This window comes from Ooceraea biroi, chromosome 12 (genome assembly GCF_003672135.1).
Source record: "Ooceraea biroi isolate clonal line C1 chromosome 12, Obir_v5.4, whole genome shotgun sequence".
In the NCBI taxonomy this organism is placed as follows: Eukaryota; Metazoa; Arthropoda; class Insecta; order Hymenoptera; family Formicidae; genus Ooceraea; species Ooceraea biroi.
Genome location: NC_039517.1, coordinates 3,419,247 through 3,444,857, shown reverse-complemented (window position 1 = coordinate 3,444,857; position 25,611 = coordinate 3,419,247). Strand labels below are relative to the sequence as shown.

The following is a 25,611-nucleotide window of genomic DNA, read 5'->3' as shown; positions in this document are numbered from 1 at the left end:
GTAGATATTCTGAATGCTTCGTTCTAACGTTGTTGATTATGTAGCAGCAATGAGCTACTTAACGATCGGCTCTCTCCAATCTGCCATCTTGATTTTATGACGTCATAGGCGAGGAATGACAGTCGAAAATTTTTGTGTCTCATATTTTCATTTTTCACTTTTTCCTCACAAAAACATTATTCTTGAAACCTGTAAAATATACTAGAAACTCTGATATCGGTCGGATGCATGCTGTAGAATCGTAAAATAATTCTCAAAATAAAAACACTTTCCGCTGTCAAAACCGGTTCTGTTGCGGTAGCGGAGACCTATACGATTTAATATTTCTACTTTAACACTATATCATCGGATATCAGAGTTTCTGGTATATTTTACAGGTTTCAAGAATACAAGAATATTGTTTTTGTGAGGAAAAAGTGAAAAATGAAAATATGGGACGCAAGAATTTTCCACTATGTCATTCCTCGCCTATGGCTGCGGTCCGAAATGCGCTCACAGTGCGGAAAGCGTCTTCTATCTTTCTTTGACATATAATGAGCAACAAGGATGGAGGATGCTTCAGCACTGTGAGCGCATTTCGGACTATAGACTATGATGTCATAAAATCAAGATGGTAGATTGGAGAGAGTCTTAAATCATTTTAAGATTATTAATATACCAATGCACAAACATGTTACAGTATTTTTCAATGTCATGGATTCCGCTGTTTGTACTCACATTTATCGCTAAGAAGTCACGTGCAGTGACTTTTATTGAATCGTTAAAGGAAATCTTTTCAATCGATTTATGATAATTTATATGCATATAGACAAATTGATTTATGCGACGTGATATGGAAGTTACATAACTTTGATAATGAAATTTTCTTCTTCTACTAGAGTTCAATAATAATGTCAATAATAACTTGTTTGCGTCATGTTATCTCTTTTTACTCGGTTACATCATTACAAAAGAACTTGTTGAACTAGTTTTGCAGATAACTGTTGTGCCACTTTTCTGTCAATCTAAAATGTAAATCAAGTGATTTGGCAAGTTGCTGAGTTAACAGAATAAATTAATTTAAAGTTATAGTTTCGTATATATTGTAGTTAAATGGTAACATTTTTCAAGAGAAAAGGATATATTATTTAAGGATATATTCTTTATCATTAATACAAATAGATCAGATATCGTACAAAAATTACAATTTTTCAACTTGTATGATTTCGATCATACTTGGTGACCGAGCAACACAATGGAATATAAATTACTTTCATTTTAAGCATCTCGAGTTTATTTAGCGTGAAAGCGAAAAGAATTTTCACGCTGCACTTTAAGATGGATTTGAATCAGACAAAATTAGTATCTGAATTGTGTGTTAACTTTTGTTGATTATATTCGAAGTTAGAATTTAAAAATAAAATTCAGTTCCTGACCTCAGATTTTATGCTATCTTCAAGGTAGAATCATGATAAGCACTGCGATCATATTCACAAATCTATCTATGTGTATCTATTGGGTCGTCCGGAAAGTTCGTGCCGATTTTTAACAGATGGCGTTGGAACATGTCTGAATATATCAATGTTATTGAAAACATACGATTTATATACATATGCTTAAAGGTGACATTTAACGCATCTTTAGGAAAAAAGTTGTTTCAGATAAATTGATTCGTGTCAGTTTTGTACTCTTTTGAAGATGGAAGAAAACAAAGAACATTTTAGACACTTGATGCTTTTCTATTACCGGAAAGGCAAAAATGCCTCACAAGCAACAAATTCGATATGTTCTGTTTACGGAGAAGGCGCTTTAGCTGAAAGAACCGTACGTGAGTGGTTCGCTAAGTTTAGAGCTGGTGATTTTAACCTTAAAGACCAAGAACGCTCGGGCAGACCCTCTACTACTGATGATGACCAACTCAAGACACTGATCGAGAATAACCCGCGCTACACGACACGTGAATTAGCAGAGATACTGAAAATATCGAAAACCACTGTCCACGATCATGTAGTGAAGCTTGGTTACGTAAGTCGCTATGATGTATGGGTTCCGCATAATTTGGCCGAAAAAAATTTAATGGATCGCATTTCCACCTGCGACTCGCTGTACAAGCGCAACGAAAACGTACCATTTTTGAAGCAATTAGTGACGGGTGACGAAAAATGGATCATTTACAACAATGTAGAACGAAAAAGATCCTGGGGTAAGCGAAATGTACCAGCATTAACCACTCCGAAAGCCGGCCTTCATCCAAAAAAAGTCATGCTCTGTGTCTGGTGGGATTGGAAAGGAATCCTATATTATGAGCTCCTACCACACAACCAAACGATAAATGCAGATAAGTGCTGCTCGCAACTGGACGAATTAAAGACAGCGATTCAGGAAAAACGTCCAGAATTAGCTAATAGGAAGGGCGTCGTGTTCCATCAGGACAATGCCAGACCTCATGTTTCTTTGACTACCCGACAAAAATTGTTGGAGTTTGGCTGGGATGTGCTACCTCACCCACCGTATTCACCAGACATTGCACCTTCAGACTTTCACTTATTTAGGTCTTTGCAAAATTCTCTTAGCGGCAAGAACTTCAACTCTTTGATCGACATAAAAAACCACCTTGAGGAGTTTTTCGCCGAGAAACCTAAGAAGTTCTGGGAGAATGAAATCTTCCAGTTGCGTGAAAGATGGACAAAGGTTGTGAAACAAAACGGTGCACACATAAGACAATAAATATTTATCGACATAAAAAAATGTTGCCTTTGAATTTTCCTTCAAACTCGGCACGAACTTTCCGGACGACCCAATATATCTCCGCTGTTATATAATTTGACAAGTTTCTACGATAATTTTACTGCTGCTTTTATCACAATATTATCGCTCATTTAATCGATAATCTCTTGTTTAAAGTACATTCGCAAGATTTTCTTGTAAACATGTCTCGTACTACAATGATTTGCTATTTAAGTGAAAAATTCAAAAATATTCCTATTTAATAAAAGTCTCGTTCGAAAGGGTCGTCAAAACGTATATTATATAAATCAATTAACATAAATCAATCGATGTACATAAATCAATTTACGAAAGTTTCAACGTACATTCAAAGTAATCTGAATTAATTAATTCTGCGGCCAATCGTTATTAATCATATCAGCTGCTTTTTCAGCGACCATCATAATGGCAGCGATGGGGTTCGCGTTTGGTACAATGGGAAAGACTGACGCATCGGCGACGCGAATGTTCGGTATACCATGTACTCGAAGTTGCGAGTCGACAACCGCACTTGCATCAGTGCTCGGTCCCATCTTACATGTACCAGACTGATGATTTTCTGGTCCGGTCTCCGCTCGTATTTGGCACATCCAGAAAGCGTCCGTGCCGAAATGATAGCTGATAAATGAAAAACAGAATTTGTTAATACAAAACTTATGATTCAATGTAAACGATTGTTCTTTATGAGATGATACAACCCACAGATTAGTGTCACTCGTGTTAAATTTTCTAGTGACGGTTCATCGATGTTGTTGATTTATCAAGAATATTGTGACTAGAAATTTATTAAAATAATTATTGAAAATTGTGAGTTGTCGAAAGACAATCTAGAGAAAGGAGAATGATAGGAGGATGAAGGGGATGTGTGAATCGTACTTTTCAACATCACTTACTCTTTGCACAGTGGACTTCTATCTTGATCCAAGCGAAGATCCCACTTTCTCATGGAGGGTGTATCGACGAGCTTGCTGATCTTCTTGATACCTTCGAGTAGAATGTTCAAATCCTTCTGATTCGTGAAGTAATTCGGATAAATAAGCGGCGGATCTAAGGGATCATTCGAGCGAAGCTTCATGTCGCCTCGACTCTCCGCGTAGACCACTGTAGGTCTCGCCACGATCTTTCTCCTGGTTGGACAATCGACAATCCTACCATTGGGACACTCGTTCGGCAGTCCAGTTTTCGGGCAAGTAGAGCTGAAACCGTCGAAGAAGACCTGAATGTCCGGTATGCCGTTGGTCGCATAACTGCTCTCCAGAAAGGCGGTGACTTGGGTGATGCCAGTGCTGGCCAACGGGCCGGTCTTACTCTCCAGATATTGGTTCACTGCGTCCATGCTCATGGTTTCATGCGGGACGTCTTTGATGCTCATAGGAACCGCCACGGACACGTGATTGTGCAGATTCTTGCCGACCGGCAAGTCCTTGTATATCTCAACACCAAGCTTGGCGAGGTCCTCTTTAGGACCTATGCCTGAATTCATGAGGATATGAGGCGAGCCAATGGCGCCGGCCGTCAGGATCACTTCCTTGCCGCATTTCACTACTATCTTTTGGCCGTTCTTGTCGATCAACTCCACGCCATGGGCCTTCTGCTCCCACGGACTGATCAGGATCTTCGTGACTTGTGCATTCGTTAATACTCGTAAGTTTTGGCGATTGTGAATGGGTCTCAGATATGCCCGCGAGGTTGTGAGACGCATACCGTTCTCGGTCGTCATCGGTGCGATCATGAAGCCGGTCTGACTGTACTCCTTCAGTTGGGAAGTCTTGTAGCCCAGCTCGCTGGCAGCTGACAGTAGCACGTCCGTAAACTCGGGCTTGTGCCCGTAATATTGGATCCTCATCGGGCCGCCTTCTTTTAGAGCCCTGGGCTTGTTGGACAAGATCATCGGATCAATCGGGTTCTCCGCCCGTTCAAAGTAATGACTAAGCTCGTTGTAGGACCAACCCGGATTTCCTGCTCTCGCCCAGCGGTTGTAAATCTCAGGATGACCGCGCACGTACATCATGCCGTGCAAACCACCAGTTCCAGCGATCATTTTGCCCCTCGGCCAAGTACAAACGCCGTTCGTTTCTGAAAGGAAGGATCGCGATTTATTGCTTAATTCATTACTCGTATCATTCTTTTGAAAAATCATCGGGAATTCCATCGGAACGGAATCTTATACCCAGACAAGCGGTAGGGTGCGGTGATGTCGGCTCCGTCTTGAAGTTCCAATCGAGGGTCGTGTTGACGGCGTTGAACGCAAGCCCAGGTATAGCTGTCATAGTGGGTTCTTCCGGACCAGCCTCGATAAGCAGAACCTTCCGCCATACGTTATCGCTTAATCTTCTCGCGATTATTGGTCCCGCCACACCGGCGCCCACGACCACGAAGTCGAACCTGGACATCGGTGACATCGTGCATTTTGTGACAGCAATTGCGATAGACATTAGGCATGTAGTTTATCATAAGTTTTGTCATAGACTTCTCGTGAGTCCCCCGTACCACTCATTCTGGTTCGGTGCTTCGTCCCTACCCAACCGTCGGCAGGGATCGGCGATGTCGCATCTGGAGGACATTACATTCTGAACTAGCGTCATAAAGGCACTGGTGCCCCCGCAAACTCGACTCATGTACCGCGTATCCTCGAAGTGGCAGGAGCAGCATCCGTTGATCGAGTAATCAGTAGGCGCCTGAAAGAAAACATTGCGATATCGATTAGATGAATCGATCAATCGATAGCGATGGAATTTTACAGAAACTGCAAAGACAATGTTATCTTGATTACCTGATGTGCTTTGAGTGGAGTAGCAATAACATATTGCGTCAGGATTGAGAGAAGCACGTACCACCGCATGTCTGCAGTCTAAAGATCATCTGCAAACGAGAAAGAATATAAAAGTCGTATCGACAAGTGAATTGCATCGATCAAGTATTTTACACGGGTTGAATTATGATGAGTGACGAATATCTGTATCAATCGTGCGTGAGTTTGCGCAGATTGTTCTTGGCATAATAATGAAATAAATCATTTCGCTGCGGTCCACGTTGAGCGGCATTGAGTGCAATCATATGTATTTCTCGCGTAGACACCATACCTAGAATTAACGTTCGATTATTATCGCAGATAATTGTTAAAAAAGACAGCAGACGTCATGCTTGTTAATGAAAGGGCACGTAAATCGCTTGATGACGATTGCGACAGAGTTTCGACATGCCTGGTGGTAATCGTTGAACATTCGACGGGAGGAACGAAACGTCAATTGCGATTTGTGAGAATACCATTAAAAACAATAGTACACGCCGGCATTGTAATTGTAAGCGCATTTCGCAATCGGCTTGAGCGTCCTATACTTTTATTAGTAACCCCGTGGCATCGTTTTGAAGCTTTACCTTGCGACGTGACACTAAGCGTTTGGCGATTCGTGACCTCGCGTAATTAATTCCCCCGATCCCCTCAGAAATCCATTCACCCTGTCACGGTCGCGCGCGTAACGTCGAATGACGTGATCCGCGAAAGTAATTAATTTCCCGACATTTACTCGCTCACCGAGGAGTACCTTGATAAATCGGATCATCATCGGAAAGAATGCACTGCGCTCAGTTCCGAACGTTTCACGTGAAAGTGCATTATTGCTCGTCGGTGATAAATTTTTGCTGCGACGATCGAAGAGCACGGAGGCGAGTTCGATACCTCTGCCACCATGGCGAATGTATCACACGCGCGAAAGGCCCGGCAGAAATTTCTCCATCGGGAGCAAGTGAAATTTCGTTGAACCATACACACATTGGCAGGTGTAAGTACTGGGTATGCAAACTGCAATGTTGTCCCCGTATCTCGCATCTCGTCAGTGCAAGTTACTCCGCGGAAGAGCGTGAGAAACGGTGGCTTTCGCTCGAAATAATCCTAATTGTAGAAACTCGAGCAACTCTTGGGATTTTGGAAAAAGAAAGTCTCAATTTTTCACACACAAAGAGTGATATCAATATTTTTTTTATTATATATAGCCGTAGTTATCGTTTATTATTATATATTATTGTTTGTTACCATTTGACAGCCCGCGATAAGAGTTTAAAAAGATTGTCACGTGAAGAATTCACGTAAATTAATTAAATCTTCAAACTTTGTTTTGGTCTCCCCTATGAAGGATATATTTCTCATATCACTGACAAATTGTCCTTGCGTTGCAAATTAATTTCTGTTCAAATATTACCTGAGATCTGGATACTGATGTAGACTCTTCGCATCTTCGAGCAATCGACATTTCGGATGCATTTGTACGATAATATTACACATGTAATGCCTGCGATGATTTATATGATAGATCAGTCAGGTGTTAATTGACTTATCCTATCACTACGGACCACAGATCGTCTTGAATGAACCGCACAGAGCGTCTTGGACTCGCGATACACTCATTTCCTCGACACTGTTCGGCAAGGAACCATGCGTATAAGCACAGCCACACTACATGCACCAATCGAGAAACTCATCGCGTGTGGTCAGGAACATATTCGTCGACACAGAAGAGACCACACGTGGTGTGACATCACCGCTCCGCTCCGAACAGGATTCACACTGTGTGGATTAACGTCGAAGAAGGCGTTTGCGATGAAGTGACCAACTTTTAAGGAAGCCAAGGAGGAATCAAACGCTTTTAATCCCACTACATCCGACTAATTATACAAAGTTCGTTTCACGGAAAACGGGAAATAATGAATCTCGAATAAATAAAATAATATGGTGCTAACGAGTCAAACGAGAACTCGCTTCTGCATTGCCGTTTGATTTACGTCTGAATCCTTGACTTATTGATTCAACAATAGTTCAGGAAATATAAATACAATTTGTTGAGTTTAATGAAATCAAAACTCTATCTACTTTGGTTTCATAAGTGAAGATTATTAGCGCTAATAACCGCATATACACAACATTAGGATGTATAACGATATCAGATAATTAATAATGCTACAATTTTTATCTGATTAAAAATCTGATTTGTGATTAAAAAAGATAAGATACGACCAATGTCTTCGTACTATATGTTATTCCGAATATTGTTCTGAAAATCTTACCGAACGAGGGAGAAAGCTCCAGTTCAGCTTACTGTCGACGGATGTACAATTTATACCGGTTCATGAAAGAAAATGAACTCTGCTGCTATTTACATTTCGGATATATCTGAAGAAATGCGCCACACGAAGAAGAAGATATATACCTCAGCATTGAACATGACGCACTTGCGTACACGGAGTAACATGTTGTCCTTTTTTTTCTTTATGATCTGAGAGCAAACATACGCACAGAAGGAAAGAGAAATGAATTTGAAATAATTTGCACACAAGTTTTCCTGATCGATACGTGGCAGTGACTTGAATTACATTATTTGTAATGTATTAGCGAAAATACGATGGTACGAAAAAAATTAGTTCTGACTTGATATATTGTAAGAGATAGAAATAAATAAATAAATAATGCAAATATTTTGCATCGAAAAATAAAAGTTTTTAATACTTACGCATTTTTCAAGAATGCGAGAATGTTTTTATGAATGCTGGAAACATACTAAAACTTTTCTATTGTGGTGAATGTTATTTGAATTAATTAATTTGAATCAAAAAGATTTTGATTTGAATTTAAGCATGCACCTCCTTCTTTCTTGAATGCAATGATATAACTTTATGTAAAAATATTAAATAACTTCTATTTTATTCATTATCTTATTAATGAATAAATGTGTTATTATTTCCACAGCTGCATAATTTTATCGTCATCACATTGTTTTTTCGCTGTAACCTTCAATTAAATCATCAAATTGCAGCTTTTCGGTGTGCAGACTTAAATATGTTTGTCATGATTTACACGAACAAATCCATATATGCTGTACAATTATTTTTTGCTTTATATATATATGTTGCATATGTGCGCAACATTAAGTTTATTATTCATGAGTGCTATGCACATAACAAATTCTCCGATTAATAGAAGAATAAAAATGAAATAAATTAAATTTATAAATGAAATGATAATTTGACGAACCACGCAATAGTAAATCAATAAAAGACACAATTAAAATTTTATTACAATATGGGGTACATTATAATTGTTAAGATAAAATATATAAAATATAAATCTATTCTAAGGCCTATTGCAATATTAGGATTTGAAAATATTTATCAAATGATAGTATTTATCTTTATTTAATTTAAAAGAATTATTTATCAAAAAGTTAATACTTTTCTATATTAAACTTAAAAAAATATGCATACATGTTCGATCCATCGACGTATGCATATGTGATAACGCATGTCTCACATGCGGCCATGAGCGTTAATCAAATTATGTGAACCAATCGCGTGTGTAATGAGCATATATCGGTAATTCATCGTATATCATCACGTTTCTAAATTGGTCGGTTAAAATAGAGTCTAATTACTACTTTGCAACGAAAAATCATCAATGGGAGGTATTTTAAACAGAAATTATGATTGATCAATTTGTTCTGCACATGAAATTAAAAATCTTCTTAAGAAATAAATTAATTCTTAATATGACACATAATACTTATAAGTTCTACATTTTAAAAAATAATTGATTAGGTAACTATACATTATCGGAACAAGTGCTCTCTTTATTCTGAACGATATAATAAAACAGTACATAGAGCTTGATGGTGATAATGATGATTGATACTTCAGGTACTAGGAGGTAGCAGCGTGCTAAATGCAATGTTTTATGTCCGTGGTAATAAAAGAGATTACAATTCTTGGACTGCTCTTATGTGGGTAACGCGGGATGGGATTACGAGAGTGTCCTGCCGTACTTTAAAAAATCCGAAGATGCCAGAGCTGAGAGTTCCTCGAGTCAGTTGACCAACTCGTCTTATCACCAGAAGGGCGGATACCTGACAGTGGAACGCTTCAAATACGATCCATCGATCGTCGATTATATCGTTTGTTCTGGTGAGAAACTGGGATACAAGATGCACGATATAAACGGCGAAAATCAGACTGGCTTCACGTATTCTTACGGCACGTTACGGGATGGACTACGATGCAGCACAGCCAAAGTTTTTCTTCGAACCAGTTTGAAGAAAAGAAATCTACGTGGCAGCTTGGAATCGTTCCTGGAAGTTGAATAAACTTTAACGAGAATAACGAAGAGTCTTACATATACGGATTATTATTACATAAATACTGATTAGAGATCGAGTCGAAGATAATCTGGAAGAGACAAAGATCTCAAGTACACGTGCATTGCAGAATCTTCAAGATCACGTGAGTGTAGGCGGATTGATCGATGTATAGCCCCCTGACATTCCGTAGACAGATAAATTTGTCTTCCAATCTTCTTTTATCATGTCTGCGCCTTTTTCTGCTATCATAATTGTCGGAGCATTCGTATTGCCCGAGATTACGTGCGGCATTATCGATGCGTCGATTACTCGCAGACCCGTGATCCCGTGTATTCGCAATCGAGCGTCAACAACCGCACTGGGATCACTGGCAGGGCCCATTTTACAAGTGCCAACCGGGTGGAAAATCGACAAGGTGTGATGACGTAAATGACAAGCCCAATACTGATCCGACGAACTGTCGAACTGTGCACAGCTTGGTATTTTGTTCGGATTCATACGGGCGTTTAATCTCTGCAGGAGAACAGTGTGCAGTAATCTCTCGATAAATTTCACGCTCTCTATCTAAAAGTCAAGGTTAATAACTTGTATAATTAGCTACGAAGAAAATAATTAACTGATAATCATTAAATGAATTAATCAATAAATGATATTTGGCGTACCAAAATTTGGAGGTCACGAGAGTCCTCAAAATAATTTGGAACGATGGCGGGAGCTTTATACGGGTCGATTAATTTGAGTTTGATAAAGCCTCTGCTACGTGGTCTCATAAGAATTGGAAGAACGTCCATCACTTGAAAATTTTCCGTGATATTTTCATATAAGGCAGCATTGATACTTAAATTGATATCATTGAGATACGAATTTGTCATTCCTCGATCTGAAGCGCTAAAGATCAGCTGTATATCCGGGTAATCAATCGTGTCGTCGGCATATCTACAACATAATTGATCATATTAATTATAATCGATTTGAATTTTATTAATTTCTTTGAACATGGATCGCCGTGTATATTTTTTTAATTATTATCGAGGATTAAGAGAAATAAATACTTACTTGGTGTTGATAAACGCCATCCCTGCGCTTGTCGGTGCTGCATATAACGGTCCAGTACTGTTCCATATCATTTCCAGAAGGCTTTCAAGCTTTACTGATTTCAACAGCCTCAACGTGAAATTATCCGACTCTGGAATGTCAGGGGGAGGCTCGATAAGAAAGGTCAATCCGCCTATTCCCACGTGATCTTGAAGATTTTGTCCTACACCGGGTACGTGGTGCACCACAGGTATCTTCTTCTCTTCAAGATGATCTTTTGGTCCGATTCCCGACAGCATCAGTAATTGCGGCGATTGTATCGCACCTGCGGAAAGGATCACTTCGCGTCTTGCTCGAATTATGAAATGTTTCTTATTCTTGCGAAACGATACTCCATATGCCACTTTCAATGTATTGTCTATAAATGAGAGTAGTTAATTTATAAGTACTAGACTAATCTATTAGTGAAAAAAAGAAAAGAGAGCGGAATTCATAAATAACTCTATTAAAACTCTCGTAAAAGCTGAAAGAATGACAGAATTTTTCGTACCTTCTTTAACTAGTATTTTTTCTACGAACGATTCCAAGCTGACATGCAGATTCTTCCTTTGCGAGGCGGGTCGAAGGAAAGCTTTGGCAGTGCTGCATCGTAGTCCATCCCGTAACGTGCCGTAAGAATACGTGAAGCCAGTCTGATTTTCGCCGTTTATATCGTGCATCTTGTATCCCAGTTCCTCACCAGAACGAACGATATAATCGACGATCGGTGGATCGTATTTGAAGCGTTCCACTGTCAGGTATCCGCCCTTCTGGTGATAAGACGAGTTGGTCAGTTCCTCGGCTCTGGCATCTTCGGATTTTTTAAAGTACGGCAGGACACTCTCGTAATCCCACCCCGCGTTACCAAGAGCAGCCCAAGAATCGTAATCTCTCTTATTACCACGGACATAAAACATTGCGTTTAGCACGCTACTACCTCCTAGTACCTGAAACATTGATTATTGAAATAAAAAATTTAAACACTGTTTTATTATATCATTCGGAGTAAAGAGAGAACCAAATTACTCCGATAACGAGCCGTTTTTTAGTCAGTTATTTTGAAAATGTGTAACTCGTCAGGTTCACGTTGCAAGAATGATAAATTCGCATTTGCTGAGAATCAATCATAATTTTTGCTTAAAATACCTTGCCACGTGGCCATGTGCATTGATGATTTTGCATCGCCAAGCAATAATTCGATGACGGCTCCGTTTTAAACGACCAATCCAGAAACGTCCGTTGAAGAAATGGAAAGATTATGGGCACATCAGATAAAACTATTTCGTCGACGCCAGCTTCGAGCAGAAGCACGTTGCAATTTTCATCTTCTGACAATCGGTTAGCTATCACCGAGCCAGCTGATCCTCCACCGATTACGATATAATCATACTCTGTCAGCAGCTTCCGTGTCGGCACCGATTGTACACGATTCGCTTCATCAACGATATCAGAACGCAAATGCACGATGAGAAACCATAATACCACAAGGAGAAACTGTTCCACTTCGAACGGAAGTGCTATATGTGTAATATACCTTAGAGGAGCCATTTGTTATTCGATTTTGATGTTCGTATGTAACAATGGAATCACTTGTTGCTGGAATAACAGTAATGTACTTAGCATTATTACTACTGGAGCTCTTTTTATTAAATTTATAAATTATTGTTGTCTGCTCTTGATTGAATAGTAATATTTTTATATAGAAAAATATTATTGCCATAGCATACCTTGTAGAAAATTTTATCGTTATAAAACTGGCAACTTCTATTGATTGATTGTTATGAAGCTGGCGATATACTGTCGTTCTCGTCCCATTATATGCTGAATATATATTCATGCAACGTGCAAAAGTTGCATAAAAGTACAGAAATTTGCAGAGCGAAATAATTTTGCTACACTTACGCGTTAGCATTTTCAACAGGTCAGAATAATTATGCATATGTCGATAAATTTGCGCGAAAAGCGTGTGGAAAGAATTTTTGAAACATTTGTACAAAAAATATTCAGAATAAAGGTCTTTCGGTTGACATATAATGATATCAAATAATTAATAGTGCTACAATTTTTATCGAAAATTATGTGGCGTGTGTTCGGCGCTTTTCCGAATCTTTTTGTGAAAAGATGATTTTTTTATAGATGCTGTATCTCCTTTTGGTAAACTTTTAGGCAAAAAAAATAAATACTTCCAAGTATATCTTTTTGGCAGTAAATTATTATTTAAACAACGTCTGTATCACATAATTATGCATTATACAGAATTTTTGAAACATACATTTGTACGATAAAATATTCAGAATAAAGACCGGAAGCATGTCATAAAAGTATTAATGCAACTAACAATTATATAAATATATAAATCATTGTAACGTAAAAATGCAGAAATTCTCTCCGATATTAAGCAGGCAACCTATCTCGAAACGTGCGCAAACATTGCATAAAAATGCAGAAACTTGCAGAAAAAAATGTTTCTACATGATACTCGCGCGTCAGCATTTTCAACACTTTACGTAAATGACTGTGCATGTGTCGATAAATTTATCTGCATGCGGAAAGGATTTTTAAAACATACATTTGTACAACAAAATATTCAGAATAAAGATCGGAAGCACATGCCTTGAAATTATTGTAACAATTATACATAAATTATTGTAGCATAAAAATACAGTTACGCCGATATTAACTATCTTGACAATCTATTTCGCAACCATTAACCATTTTTTGATTGAGTGCTACTCAGATTTTTCCGTATCGTACAGTTAATTCTATAATTTTGCCAAGTCAAAATTTTTCCTTATAATAAAAACATTATGAAACTAATTTTTATATTTATATTTACAACAGAAAATCTAATAACACAGATATTCTATTCACCTCATATCATAAGTGTCTTTAAATAAATAATATTTTATATATGTTACATTTATATATATAAAGATATGCAGCAATTTACACATTTTGAGTAATCTTCGAGTAGCTAAAAATAGCTCATGAAGCAGTACTCTAGTAAAGTTCAAAGTTTAACACACGCGTCACGTTATCTCGTATTCACGACGTGTGTCGTTAATTATTTGCTAAACTTCCTCAGATCTGGTCTTCCCTTTCAGCCAATATTCTTTAATCATATCTGATCCCTTTTCAGCTATCATTATCGTTGGTGCGTTGGTGTTTCCGCTTACTAAATTTGGCATGATCGACGCATCAATCACGCGAAGCCCAGCTACTCCGTAAACTTTGAGTTGCGGATCAACGACTGCTTCGGCATCCCAGAAAGGTCCCATTTTACACGTGCCAACTGGGTGATAGATCGTTGCGCTGTAAAATCTGATCATGCATTCCCAGTAAGGATCCGTGAAAATTGGAATGTGTTTGCACCCGGGGAACTGTTGCGAGTTCAGCTCGCTTCCGAATCGCTTGAAGGCGCGAGTTCTGCTCAAGGCTACGCTGATCTTCACACCTTCGACCAGCGTAGCAATATCCTCCGGCTCCTTGAAGTAATTCGGGTAAATTAAAGGATGATCGAATGGATTTTTGCTGCGCAGTTTGATTATACCACGACTCTTCGGTCGCAGCAGCATTGGTATCACGCTCCATGTGTCTTTATCGCTGATTTTTCCGAAGACGGTATCGTAGAACTGCTTCCTAAGCCCGTGCACTTTTCTGATCTGTCTACCGCCGTCGCTGTTAGTCGAGCCAGAAATGAAATGCAGCTCGATGTCCGGAAAGTCCAATGAGGCGTTCGTATATTTGGTATTGACGAAGGCAATACCCTCGACGCCTCCCAGTACTGTCAGAGGTCCGTCCCCTAGTATAGCGTACTGCATCACCGCCCGGGTGCTTTGCAGTCGTTTCTCTACCATGGAGATCTCCTGGTTGACCATGAAGGCGAGCCCGCCTAGGCCAACGTGATCCTGCAGATTATGGCCAACCTGCAGATACAGAATTTTGTATTAGCGAAACGAATAAAACGCGATACAAATTCATAGGAGTGTCAGCATCGTGCATCTGACCCGAGCGCTTTTACATCACTAAAGACAAAATTTCTTTCACTGACCTTGGAGTCTTGGATCATAGGAATTCCTAGCTCCTGCAAGTGCTCTTTCGGTCCGATTCCTGATAACATCAAAAGCTGCGGTGAATTTACCGCGCCACCAGACACGATCACCTCCTTGTTCGCGCGTATACGGAAGATCTCGTCGTCCCTTGCAAACTCCACTCCATAAGCACGCTTTGATTTGGGGTGCACGAGCACTTTGGTCGCCTGCGCGTGCATCGCTACATGCAGGTTCTTCCTAAGTCTTGCTGGTCTAAGGAAGGCCTTTGCGGTCGAGCATCGACTGCCGCGCCTGATGGTACCCTGAGCAATCATGAAGCCGGTCTGGTGTTCACCATTGATATCGCGATTCTCATAACCCATCTCTTGACCAGCCTGGACGAAGGCAGTCGCCAAAGGCGTGTGAAACGGTGCCTCTTGAACTGATAGGTAGCCGCCGCTTGCGTGGTATGGTGTCTGCACCAGATAGGGGTTTTTATTGTCCTCGGATTTTTTGAAGTAGTGTAGGACATCACGCGAGCTCCAATCGGGATTACCCTGCTGCTCCCAGATGTCATAATCTCGTTTATTGCCTCGTAGATACAGCATATAGTTAAGCACGCTCGAGCCGCCTATGACCTTTCCTCGTGGCCAGTTACAACGACCATTTTCCATGGCTAGGCAGGAGGTACCCTGTGGCTCAGTCTTGTATTGCCAATCCAGTTGGCTGAGCTGAAGGAAAGCGGCGAGCAAGGGCACATCCGAGATTTCCGTTTCATCACCGCCTGCCTCCAATAGCAGAACGTTCCACTCCTCGATTTCGGATAGGCGACTGGCAACTACAGCTCCTAAAATCGAGCGTGTCAAGAGTAATTATCGTTTTTTAAGAGTAATAATCGTGAATATACCTGCCGAGCCGCCTCCTATCACTATGAAGTCATAGGACGGCAACAGCATCTCTGATGGCACGTTGATTGGCGGTGCTTCATTGTCCATAGCTTCATACTGAAAATAGACAAGCGCCGCAGCGAGAACTGGGAAGAACCACGAGAGTCCACCGGTAGCCGAGGTCAAACCTCCTGTCAGAATGCTTTCGATACCCATTTCAGCTTTTTTTGCTTTCTCTCATTAGTGAACTGGAATTTGCGACATGCGTGAAAATTGTTACTTGTACATATATATCCACGACGCAGTAATTACTTCGTAATTGAATTCCTCGTTCGCAATTGTTGATTAACTGAAGAAAAAAATTAAATTGACCAAGTTGGTCTGATCAAGTCAGACGAACACGCTGTACTGCTAAAATGAAACTAACAAAGGCAGATGAAACTGAGTTCGACAAGTGCCAGAGTAGAAATCGACAAGAAAGAATCCGCACGGCTTGGCCTGCGCGATCTCAATGTGAAGTGAATATCAATTGCTTGTGAAACTCTCAACGTTAAGTAATTTCAAACTAACATTGATGTGCGTAAAATTATAAAATCCTAGAGAGAAAGGGAAGCTGCCTTACTGATGACGATGAAGAGATTGCCGAAACGTGAAGCGCATTACTCATCGTTACTCACGTTGAACGATTTTCCAATACGAGCTACACGATTTGAAAAGGAAAGCTGGTTTGCCTACTTCTTAATGATAGAGGTAAACGCTATTCTCGAAGTTTTCAGTACAAGTCGTCGACGTAAAATGAGAAATTATGATCATCTGATTATTTAATCATATCCGCAAAATTAACTTTACGTTAAAAATAAAAAATCTTATTAACATATTTATAAATTTTATTTATTTAAGCAGTCATTCGTATATATATAAGCCATAAATGAAATTAAATTACTTTTCTACCCTCTTGTCAATTAAATTCTTGCTCACCTTCTTCCTCAGCCAAGATTAATCATTCGCACGTGTTCGTGAGTGTCCTGGTTAACAAATCCGATAACAACAAAGCACTATACTTGTCGCATTTCTTCTTTATAGTACTTCGACAATTGCAAACGTGATCCCTCCATGCCATCACCATTGTGATTTCTTCATTGCGCCATTGAACTATCGAGGAACTGAACGCTTGTAAGCGATCATCAGACACTTTTTCCGTCATCAGACAATGTCGAAGAACTTGAAAGTCATAAACGTGGGATTTATTGCTCGTAGACCTTTGCACATTAAGAAACGTATTGCGATATATACGCTCAAACGACGTTGCTCGACGAAGCGATATGCACCACTGAGATGACCGTGACCTTGCTCCTGGACTATTCGTATCTGAATGAGGATTGCGTATCAGCTACGTACATGAACAGGTTTCCAGACTCTTCAGCCCCGTAGAAGCGACGCATAACGGTTGACCAATTCGCTTCCTCTCTCTTGCTCTTTTGATTTTGCTCTTTGTCTGGCGCACTGGTCCTCCTCTTCGTCGGCCTGGTCCCGTTGTTCTTCCCCACTACCTTCGTTAAAAACCTCCTGACTTGAAATAAATGTAACTGAAAAGTGACATTAGCTTTTCCGAATACTGAAATCTAATCAGCAATTAAGTATAATTGAGTGAAGAAATATTTAATTTAAAAACTATGTTATGTAATATAAGATGTAAATTCATTCTTCAATCCAAATATACTTTTGTAGCAAAAATCATATTTGTTATAGATCTATTAATTGATTTTTAATATACATATATTTTATAGTCAAGCTATCAGTGTCGTCATTAAGATATAAAGTCAAACCAGTTAAGTGCTTGAGATTTCGATGACAATTCCATATTTATAGTGATGATTTTAATGTGTATTGAGATATATATTACAAATAATGGAATAAATAATAATAAGAAACAGGCATATTTTAAAATTGACGGTTGCATGTTACGTGACGTGTCTCACGTCGCAGGTCTGAGGTGTTCGGTGACGACACGCGCTTACGGAAAGGTATCATGCAGTCCGTTTTATCGAAGCTGACCTACTTACTGATGCGGCGTGAGTTTAACGATCGTCTAGAATTACAAGTTAATCAATGACGTGACTACGAGTGTCCTAGAAAACACGCGTCCTCTTTTTATTTCGACTTCGTTGCGCTGTAAAATAAACACATTTGCGATTCTGATGTTTCTCTTAATCCTAATTACTTAATTATGTGTTCTAAAAGTTTTAATCATTTAAAAATTATTTCACTCAATTGTCAATTATAGTGAGAGCGATCGAGCGTGAGAGATACTAATATCTGGACAAGAATTAATTCTTTTCAAAGACAGTTTGTCTAAATTAATTTTTTATTTCAGGAGGATGCTGTGGCTCCATGAAAAAGAGGACCATCGTCGGCGGATATGCATTTACATGGTGGTTCGTGACCGACGTTCAGCGATTGTCGTTGGAGGTGATGACCCTGAACCCGGTGTGCGAGAGTGTGGAAACGGCGCAGGGTGTACCGCTGACGGTTACCGGTGTCGCGCAATGCAAGATCATGAAGGCTGACGAATTGTTGCACACTGCCAGTGAACAATTTCTCGGGAAAAGCGTTCACGAGATCAAGACTACGATTTTGTCCACCCTGGAGGGTCACCTACGAGCTATATTGGGTACATATTTTTATTTAATCAGTTTTTATCATCATCATTATATCATTAGAAAAATTAGTAAAAAGTTCCAAGAATTTCTTATTTATCTCTCAATTATTTTGCCTATAAAAAGATGTTCGTTGCAAAAACGAGACTTCAAAAATGAATCATTAATGTATGACTATAATGGAATGCGTCGGATGTGTTCTTCAGGAACACTCTCGGTAGAGGAAGTTTACAAGGATCGAGATCAATTCGCGGCCCTTGTACGAGAAGTTGCCGCACCGGATGTCGGCCGTATGGGCATCGAGATTCTGTCATTTACGATAAAGGATGTCTACGACGATGTTCAATATCTGACATCGCTTGGCAAAGCCCAGACGGCCGCCGTTAAGAGAGATGCCGACGTTGGTGTCGCCGAAGCGAATCGAGATGCCGGCATTAGGGTATATCTCCGCATACGTCATGCAATTTTATCATGTTCTTCATAAACGCGTATGAAAATGAGAAATAAATTATCGAAAAAAAATTCGTAATTGTAAAATTTAAATCAATTAAAATTTGCTTAACATACTTCCACGAACTTTTTCCTCGTTTCACTATAGGAAGCGGAATGCGAAAAGTCAGCGATGGACATAAAATATAACACTGATACGAAAATTGAAGATAACGCGAGACTTTATCAGTTGCAAAAAGCTAACTTTGATCAGGAAGTAAATACAGCGGTAAGTTTATCTTTTCCATGAAATACGACGAACGCTTTTACTGAAATTGAAAATTTATTGATGACATATATCTTTTTAATTTTCCAGAAAGCCGAGGCGCAGTTAGCTTACGAGCTTCAAGCGGCGAAGATAAAGCAGCGGATACGAAACGAGGAGATACAGATAGAAGTTGTGGAAAGGCGTAAGCAAATCGAAGTCGAGGAGCAAGAGGTCCGCCGGAAGGAGCACGAGCTTCAGAGCACAGTGCGACTACCAGCGGAAGCTGAATTCTATAAAATGGGAAGAATAGCCGAGGGAAAGAGGTAAAAGTCTATCCCTCTTTCTCTCACGCGGATATATTTAGCAGCTCGGACGAATTTGCAATCGTTATTCTCATCTCGATGTCGTGCTTAAATACCATCGATTTCAGGACTCAAACGGTAAGCGCGGCGAAAGCTGAAGCCGAGAAGATTCGATTGATCGGAGAAGCCGAAGCTCAGGCTATGGAAGCTGTCGGAGTGTCGGAGGCCGAGCGTATGCGCATGAAAGCGACGGTCTACAAGAAGTACGGCGACGCGGCGATACTCAACATCACTTTGAATGCCTTGCCGAAGGTGGGTGTGCTTTGCGCCACCTTCTTCGCGAATTTTACCATTTTAACTGTTTTGTAACGGTAACGGCATTTCTTCTTCCATCGCAGATCGCAGCCGAGGTCGCGGCACCATTAGCGAGAACAGAGGAAATCGTGCTCCTCGGTGGAAGTGACGCAACCAGTGGGGAACTTACGCGTCTCGTAGGGCAAGTACCTCCAGCTGTACAAGCATTGACTGGTGTAGATCTTTCCAAAGTAAGTCAGTCTATACTTTTTTTTTCCTTTTTTTTTCCTTAATAAATTAATCCGACTTTAGTAAGTGCCGAGTGTCGCGCCTAAAATGACGCTTGTGCGCGGGTAACTTTCGACGTGACGGCCGATTTAATGACTCTGCTTCTCCGTATTCAGGTACTAGGAAAAATACCAGGCGCGAAGTAATGCCAGATGACGTTAGTTCCACGGAAGGCGACCGGGCGAACGAATTTGGAATCGGTTAGGAAGGTTTGAGGAAGGGGCAAGACTCATAACTGCCAAAGGTTTCTCTGCTACTCTATTATCGAGCGATGACACTCTCCGCTTTTTCCTCTTTCCCGAATTTTGCTCTACCTCAAGTCTAGCCGGAGCAGCGCCAGCGAACACGCTTTCTCATTCCTCATCGTGCGGACAGGCCGTTCGACATTGCTCGCGTCATACTCGCACGTTCCTTATTTACGGCACGATGCATAACAACGCATACAATATTGCATTTCATTGATATGACATCGTCGTGATCGTGACTTAGGGGACGGGCGATTAGCGCGACTTTGAATTACAGAGATAAGTCACACGAGCATTCTACTCATTCAAAGCGCGACAATCCTCCAAAGGTTTCGATATACTTTACTGTTCCAGTTATGAATACTAAGTATTCTTGAAATTCTCGAGACAGCACTGCCCGCGGCCGTGTCTAAGATGGGAACGATAACGAGTACGTCGCAATCATAATATATGGCTTTTATCGTAATGGAATGCATAAAGTCACGAATGTTTATAGTAGAACTTATTTATTATTTGTACTAACTGTTTTATCGAAAGCAGTAAAGGTAAAGTAAACAACGTTCGCTCGTATAAATCTTCATTGCTTGCTAAGATATCGTTCGCTTTCGCACAAAGCAAAATTATTGACAGAAAGAAAGGCGGGTGAGAAAAATTTGCAAAAAGGAAGATTATAAATTTTTCAGCGAGCAAGCGAGTAGGAATTGCAATGTAATATATCAAATGAGAATCAAGCCTATTTAATCACTGCCGAAATAAGAATCTTTTCTACTCCTTTTAATCATGACAGTCTTTCAGATGTTATTCGTTGAGTCTTCTAGAAACAGACGACCTCATTTTAACTGATTTTGAGAGAAAATATTCTTGTAAACTTTTCTCTTTTTTTTCCATTTTAATGACGAACTTATGCATTCCACTTAATCCATCGGGTTACAATGAATAGTCAGTAATAAATATCAAAATTCGAAGCTTAAACATAACACCGATATAATTAAGAGTTCTCTGACGTCATTGTGTTCAACGTAATTAAGCGATTTAACAAAAGAGGAAAAGAAAAAGGAATAAACGTTCAACGCGTTCCATGACGTGCGTTAGCTGCCGTCTGTAGTCGCTGTACATATTTAGAGTCACGTATGTATAATAGCCAAGAGGTTTCTATTACATTGTGAAACAAAAAAGAAGAGAATATGCGCCACGCGGGCGTACCATGCGCAATTTAAAGATATACTTGACCGTAATTACTTCAACGCTCGATATGATGTTCTCGGTTGACCACGCATCGGAATTCCCAGTGAAAAGAAAAAGAAAGCGATATTCCAAGTTAAACAAGTGCCAATTTGTACATACGACACCGAGTCACTGATAGAGGAAACCTGAGTGATCTGAAAGTTCGATATTATTTGTACCGTAACTTACCGATTACTTATTACGTGGATCTAACATATATATATTATTATTATTATCTTGTTTTTCAGTTATTTTTTTATATGCTTTTACATAGTTTCTTTAGATAGATTTGTTTTATTTTGAAGATATTTTTATTGCCATACTCGACGCTTAAACGGCCGGTGTATCATCCTCCGTTAACGGCCAGCAATATGTTATTATATAATAATAAGTATATCAAACAAAAAATGTGGAAAAAAATGTCAAGCCGTAATCGAACAAAACGATCGAAGAAGCATTGTGCGATCAGCAAACATACCTAACCGATCGTTTAAGTAAAGAGATATATGTTCATATTTTTGTTATTATTTTATTTAATGAGTAATAAATGAATTGATAAATTAATATATACAATATAAGCGCATATTTCTCCATCAATCCTTGCGATTATCAAGGAGGGAAGTCAGGGGCGAAGATCGCCGTTCAGAATGCATGTCTTCCCAAAATCGTAGTGCAGTAGAGAGCAGTACAAAAGGAAAAGTCAAAGATTCCCTACAGGGACTAATAATAGTAATAATAATAGAACATTTAGCTGTTGAGTCAATTTAGTAAATGTATGCAAAACCTATGGAGCAAATATTTTATATAACATACATTGCCGGTTCTAATAATTGCCGCGCTTTTAGTCGACATTATTTCGCAGGTCTTTGATTAAAATAATAAAAAAATTCTATAACCAGAAATAAGAATAAAAAAAACTCTTATTCGATATATTTTTTTCAAGGGTTTGATGCAACCCTTCCGATGAGTAGTCAATGCGAGAAAACACACACACACGTAACACAAAGCAACATACACGCGCGCGTGCAATACATGCACGCGAGTACATACAAAAAAAAGATATTAGAGTAGTTATAAATTTTCGACAAATTCCGATTTGATCGGCTTATATTATAATCTATCGAAAATAATTACCGTTCATCTGCCAGGCGTCCAATCTGCTTTCCCAGACGACAATGAACCAAGTAGTATCTCCGTTTCTGTCGGGATGGGACAGCAAGATGGGATAATATATCTTATGGATATTCATTGGCCCTTCCACCTGATATTACTTGATTAACACTAACATGTACTAACGTTTTTTTTTATACATATATATATATATACTAATGTGCTTCAAGCATGTTCTATTAATACTTCTTTCTCCCCTTTATGTAAAGAAAAGGTAACGCTTAAATAATAATCAGAATGTTTCGCATTAACCGCCTCTTCGTTGAAGTAAGAGAAAAAGTCGCGTTCGTCGTTCAAGCCTAGTTAAGAAAATTGTGTTTGTGCGATGCGATCGGTACATCGTGAGGGGAAAGATACGTGCAACTTTCTATCGCGCATCGTCTTTGTATGCGCTATTTATTTGCTATTATTAATATATATCTCTAGTAGGGGATATACTCTACTCGTTCAAGCTGGTTCTTTCTCGGTACTAACACAAATCTGACGAAGGAAAAAAAGCCATCACGATGCACGGTGTGTTTCGTACTGTACGATGTTTCGTAGCTGAAATTAAATTCGACCGCCATTAGTTGTATGAGTATGTTCGAAACGTTCGACTCTTGCGATTCAGACGCAGAAGGGACTCGATTTTTTCTAGTATAGTGTTTTAGCTAATTCCATCTTTCGTGAATGAGAAATCTATGTATTTACGATATATAATATATGTACACATATACTATATTTTTTCTGTTTGTTTGTCACTCAACATCGTCGCGATTATATCGTGTATCGAAGGGGGTGTGTGTTCTGTATAAGCGCCATTCTCTCTCATTAGCAGTAGCAGCGCAGGTTTTTTAATCAGTTATCATAACACGATTTTATACACACTGCACGATAAAGATGAAGTTATTAAAAAGAAGCATAATCGATCCGCGAGAAAATTAATTCATTAACGGCCAATGTCCCACCTCTGGGATTAAAATCGTACGAGAATACTAGAATACTTTTTGTAATAAATGATCTCTTTGTAAACTGTTCAGCAAGCAATCTTCACGGATGTTGATGTTCTCTTCAAGGAAAATCATGTATCGTCGAGAAGAATAATCATTAAATAAAAGAGGGAGACAATTGTGGCTTATTATGATATAAATTCTTTATATTGTAATTTTAAAATATAAATATATGGCCTTTAATGAGTTAAATGATAAGAATAAAAATGCACTTAAAAAAATTGCGTATTTTTCGCGGAAACAGCGGAGAATATTAGGATTGATCACAAATTGTCGATCGTTCTATATATAAATAAATATATATATACATCATACACACACAACTGTTATAATAAATCTGTTATTTAAGCTTGAAGCCGTAACCTGATACCTGTAACGTGCCGTTTTGCTCTGTTTCCTCCCTAAATATTGACACCTTATCGATGGATGACATAATGATATTGCATAATGATAGTGTTATCTGTTACGAATGACAAAAAAGTATTGCGTGCGGGTAATAGCACGCACATTCGACCGCAATCTTGCTGCTCTCTATAAATATGCGACCAATATGCAGGACACTCGTGTGCCATAAAATTAATGAAAATGAAACTAATCTTTATTTTGTAGTTTGTAGCAATCAGTGCTATGTAACTCCCTCGATAAGGCTTTAAGCTCGATGTGATTCTTGCGTTGAACGTATTCTGGAGAAGAAGATTAACATTCGACATTCTGCGTTAGTACAAGAGCACTATTGTATTAAGATCGTGATGCTTAAAAGCATTTGTTTTGCCGTCTTCGATATACAACATAATACATTTCGCACGATTAAGGATCTTCGCAGCTTCCTCGAACGAACATTCGCATCGATTAGAGCTATAGTTTTCTTTTATTCATTGAGATTAAGAGGAGCGAAAGGAGGAAAAGGAAATTTGAGTGCTTAAGGGAACATGATATGTTCAATGCTTTACTCAGACTTCCTCGTACTTGCGCTTTGCATGTTTGCGTTTATCTCCCGATATTTTATACAATCGATTTCGTCTGTGTGATATCGAAGATCTTTAATCAGAGTTACTGTAAAACCGTTGTGTGATGTGTAACCACCGTGTGCATTCTCTATGTGAATTCTTCGTTGTCACGAGCAATACTGTGTTGTTTCACATTTATTTTTGTATTGCGTGCAAGCACGATTCCTCTCGATTAACAAGAATCTCTTTATTGTATGCGAGACGCGCCAACGCGTGGTGTGCCATGACGGTGGTGATCGTTGATGATTTTCAAGCGCGAGCTCCCGTTAAAAGCTCGCGGGACACCCGCGAGGACGCCCGACCAAAAAGGAAAACGCGGAAAAGAAATGTCTCTCCTAAGAGGAAAATTCATGATTCTAGTTAGAAATTCCGAATTGCACCGAGAAGTGTCTGGATAAAATAAATCTAGTCTTTTGTAAACAATGAACACAAGATAATATATATTTTGAAAGTTATGTGCTAGAGACGTCTCGATGCGTAGATAGAGAGGACAATATTATATTATTGTGTCATATTCTACTCTAACTGAAAGTAATGGGATACACAATGTAAAGTTAGTGCGCATATTTTTAATAAATGGATTACAAAATTACGTCCCCCCTTGTCTGGCCACCGATTATTCGTTCCTGATCAATCACGCGGCGAGGGCAACTAAATAAAATCGTAGAGAGATGCCTTTGTCTTTCTGTTTATTACAACGCACTCAAAGCTTATCAGAGTCGGCAAGAGGCAGTCCCAATGGTTTCCTTGCGCGTATCAGTTGTGTGCTGTGCAAATATTTCTTCAATGTATGGCGGGCTAAAGAAGAAGACGGCTAAACTATTCATCAGTTTATTTGTGTGCAAGTCAGCCACAAGCGAAAGACGCGTCGATCGATTTC

General features: G+C 39.3%; 4 protein-coding genes across 4 annotated transcripts in view; 1 reads left to right on the top strand and 3 right to left on the bottom strand.

Annotated features, from left to right (window-relative positions):
• LOC105280513 (flotillin-2) overlaps window positions 1-25,323 on the top strand; it is a 69,542-nt gene extending 44,219 nt beyond the window's left edge. The window contains exons 2-8 of the mRNA XM_011341117.3: window positions 18,233-18,529; window positions 18,722-18,954; window positions 19,114-19,233; window positions 19,321-19,535; window positions 19,643-19,826; window positions 19,913-20,059; window positions 20,213-25,323. Of these exons, the coding sequence (XP_011339419.1) occupies window positions 18,233-18,529; window positions 18,722-18,954; window positions 19,114-19,233; window positions 19,321-19,535; window positions 19,643-19,826; window positions 19,913-20,059; window positions 20,213-20,242 (1,226 nt within the window). The 3' untranslated portion in view covers window positions 20,243-25,323. The remainder of the gene's footprint in view (window positions 1-18,232; window positions 18,530-18,721; window positions 18,955-19,113; window positions 19,234-19,320; window positions 19,536-19,642; window positions 19,827-19,912; window positions 20,060-20,212) is intronic.
• LOC105280502 (glucose dehydrogenase [FAD, quinone]-like) lies at window positions 2,988-9,265 on the bottom strand. Its single transcript, XM_011341098.2, has 5 exons — window positions 5,519-9,265; window positions 5,236-5,423; window positions 4,916-5,130; window positions 3,639-4,821; window positions 2,988-3,363 (listed from the first exon to the last, which is right to left on the bottom strand). Exons 1-5 carry the CDS (start codon window positions 5,585-5,587, stop codon window positions 3,093-3,095), a joined length of 1,926 nt encoding a protein of 641 aa, XP_011339400.1. The 5' UTR covers window positions 5,588-9,265; the 3' UTR covers window positions 2,988-3,092.
• LOC105280545 (glucose dehydrogenase [FAD, quinone]-like) lies at window positions 9,345-12,493 on the bottom strand. Its single transcript, XM_020032044.2, has 5 exons — window positions 12,087-12,493; window positions 11,452-11,887; window positions 10,923-11,319; window positions 10,529-10,802; window positions 9,345-10,430 (listed from the first exon to the last, which is right to left on the bottom strand). Exons 1-5 carry the CDS (start codon window positions 12,486-12,488, stop codon window positions 10,005-10,007), a joined length of 1,935 nt encoding a protein of 644 aa, XP_019887603.1. The 5' UTR covers window positions 12,489-12,493; the 3' UTR covers window positions 9,345-10,004.
• Window positions 13,996-18,223, bottom strand: LOC109611046 (glucose dehydrogenase [FAD, quinone]). The gene is made up of 4 exons (XM_020032040.2): window positions 16,837-18,223; window positions 15,879-16,106; window positions 14,992-15,818; window positions 13,996-14,866 (listed from the first exon to the last, which is right to left on the bottom strand). The coding sequence occupies exons 2-4, from the start codon at window positions 16,072-16,074 to the stop codon at window positions 14,012-14,014; spliced, it is 1,878 nt and encodes a 625-aa protein (XP_019887599.1). The 5' UTR covers window positions 16,075-16,106; window positions 16,837-18,223; the 3' UTR covers window positions 13,996-14,011.
• Window positions 25,324-25,611: the final 288 nt, after the last annotated feature.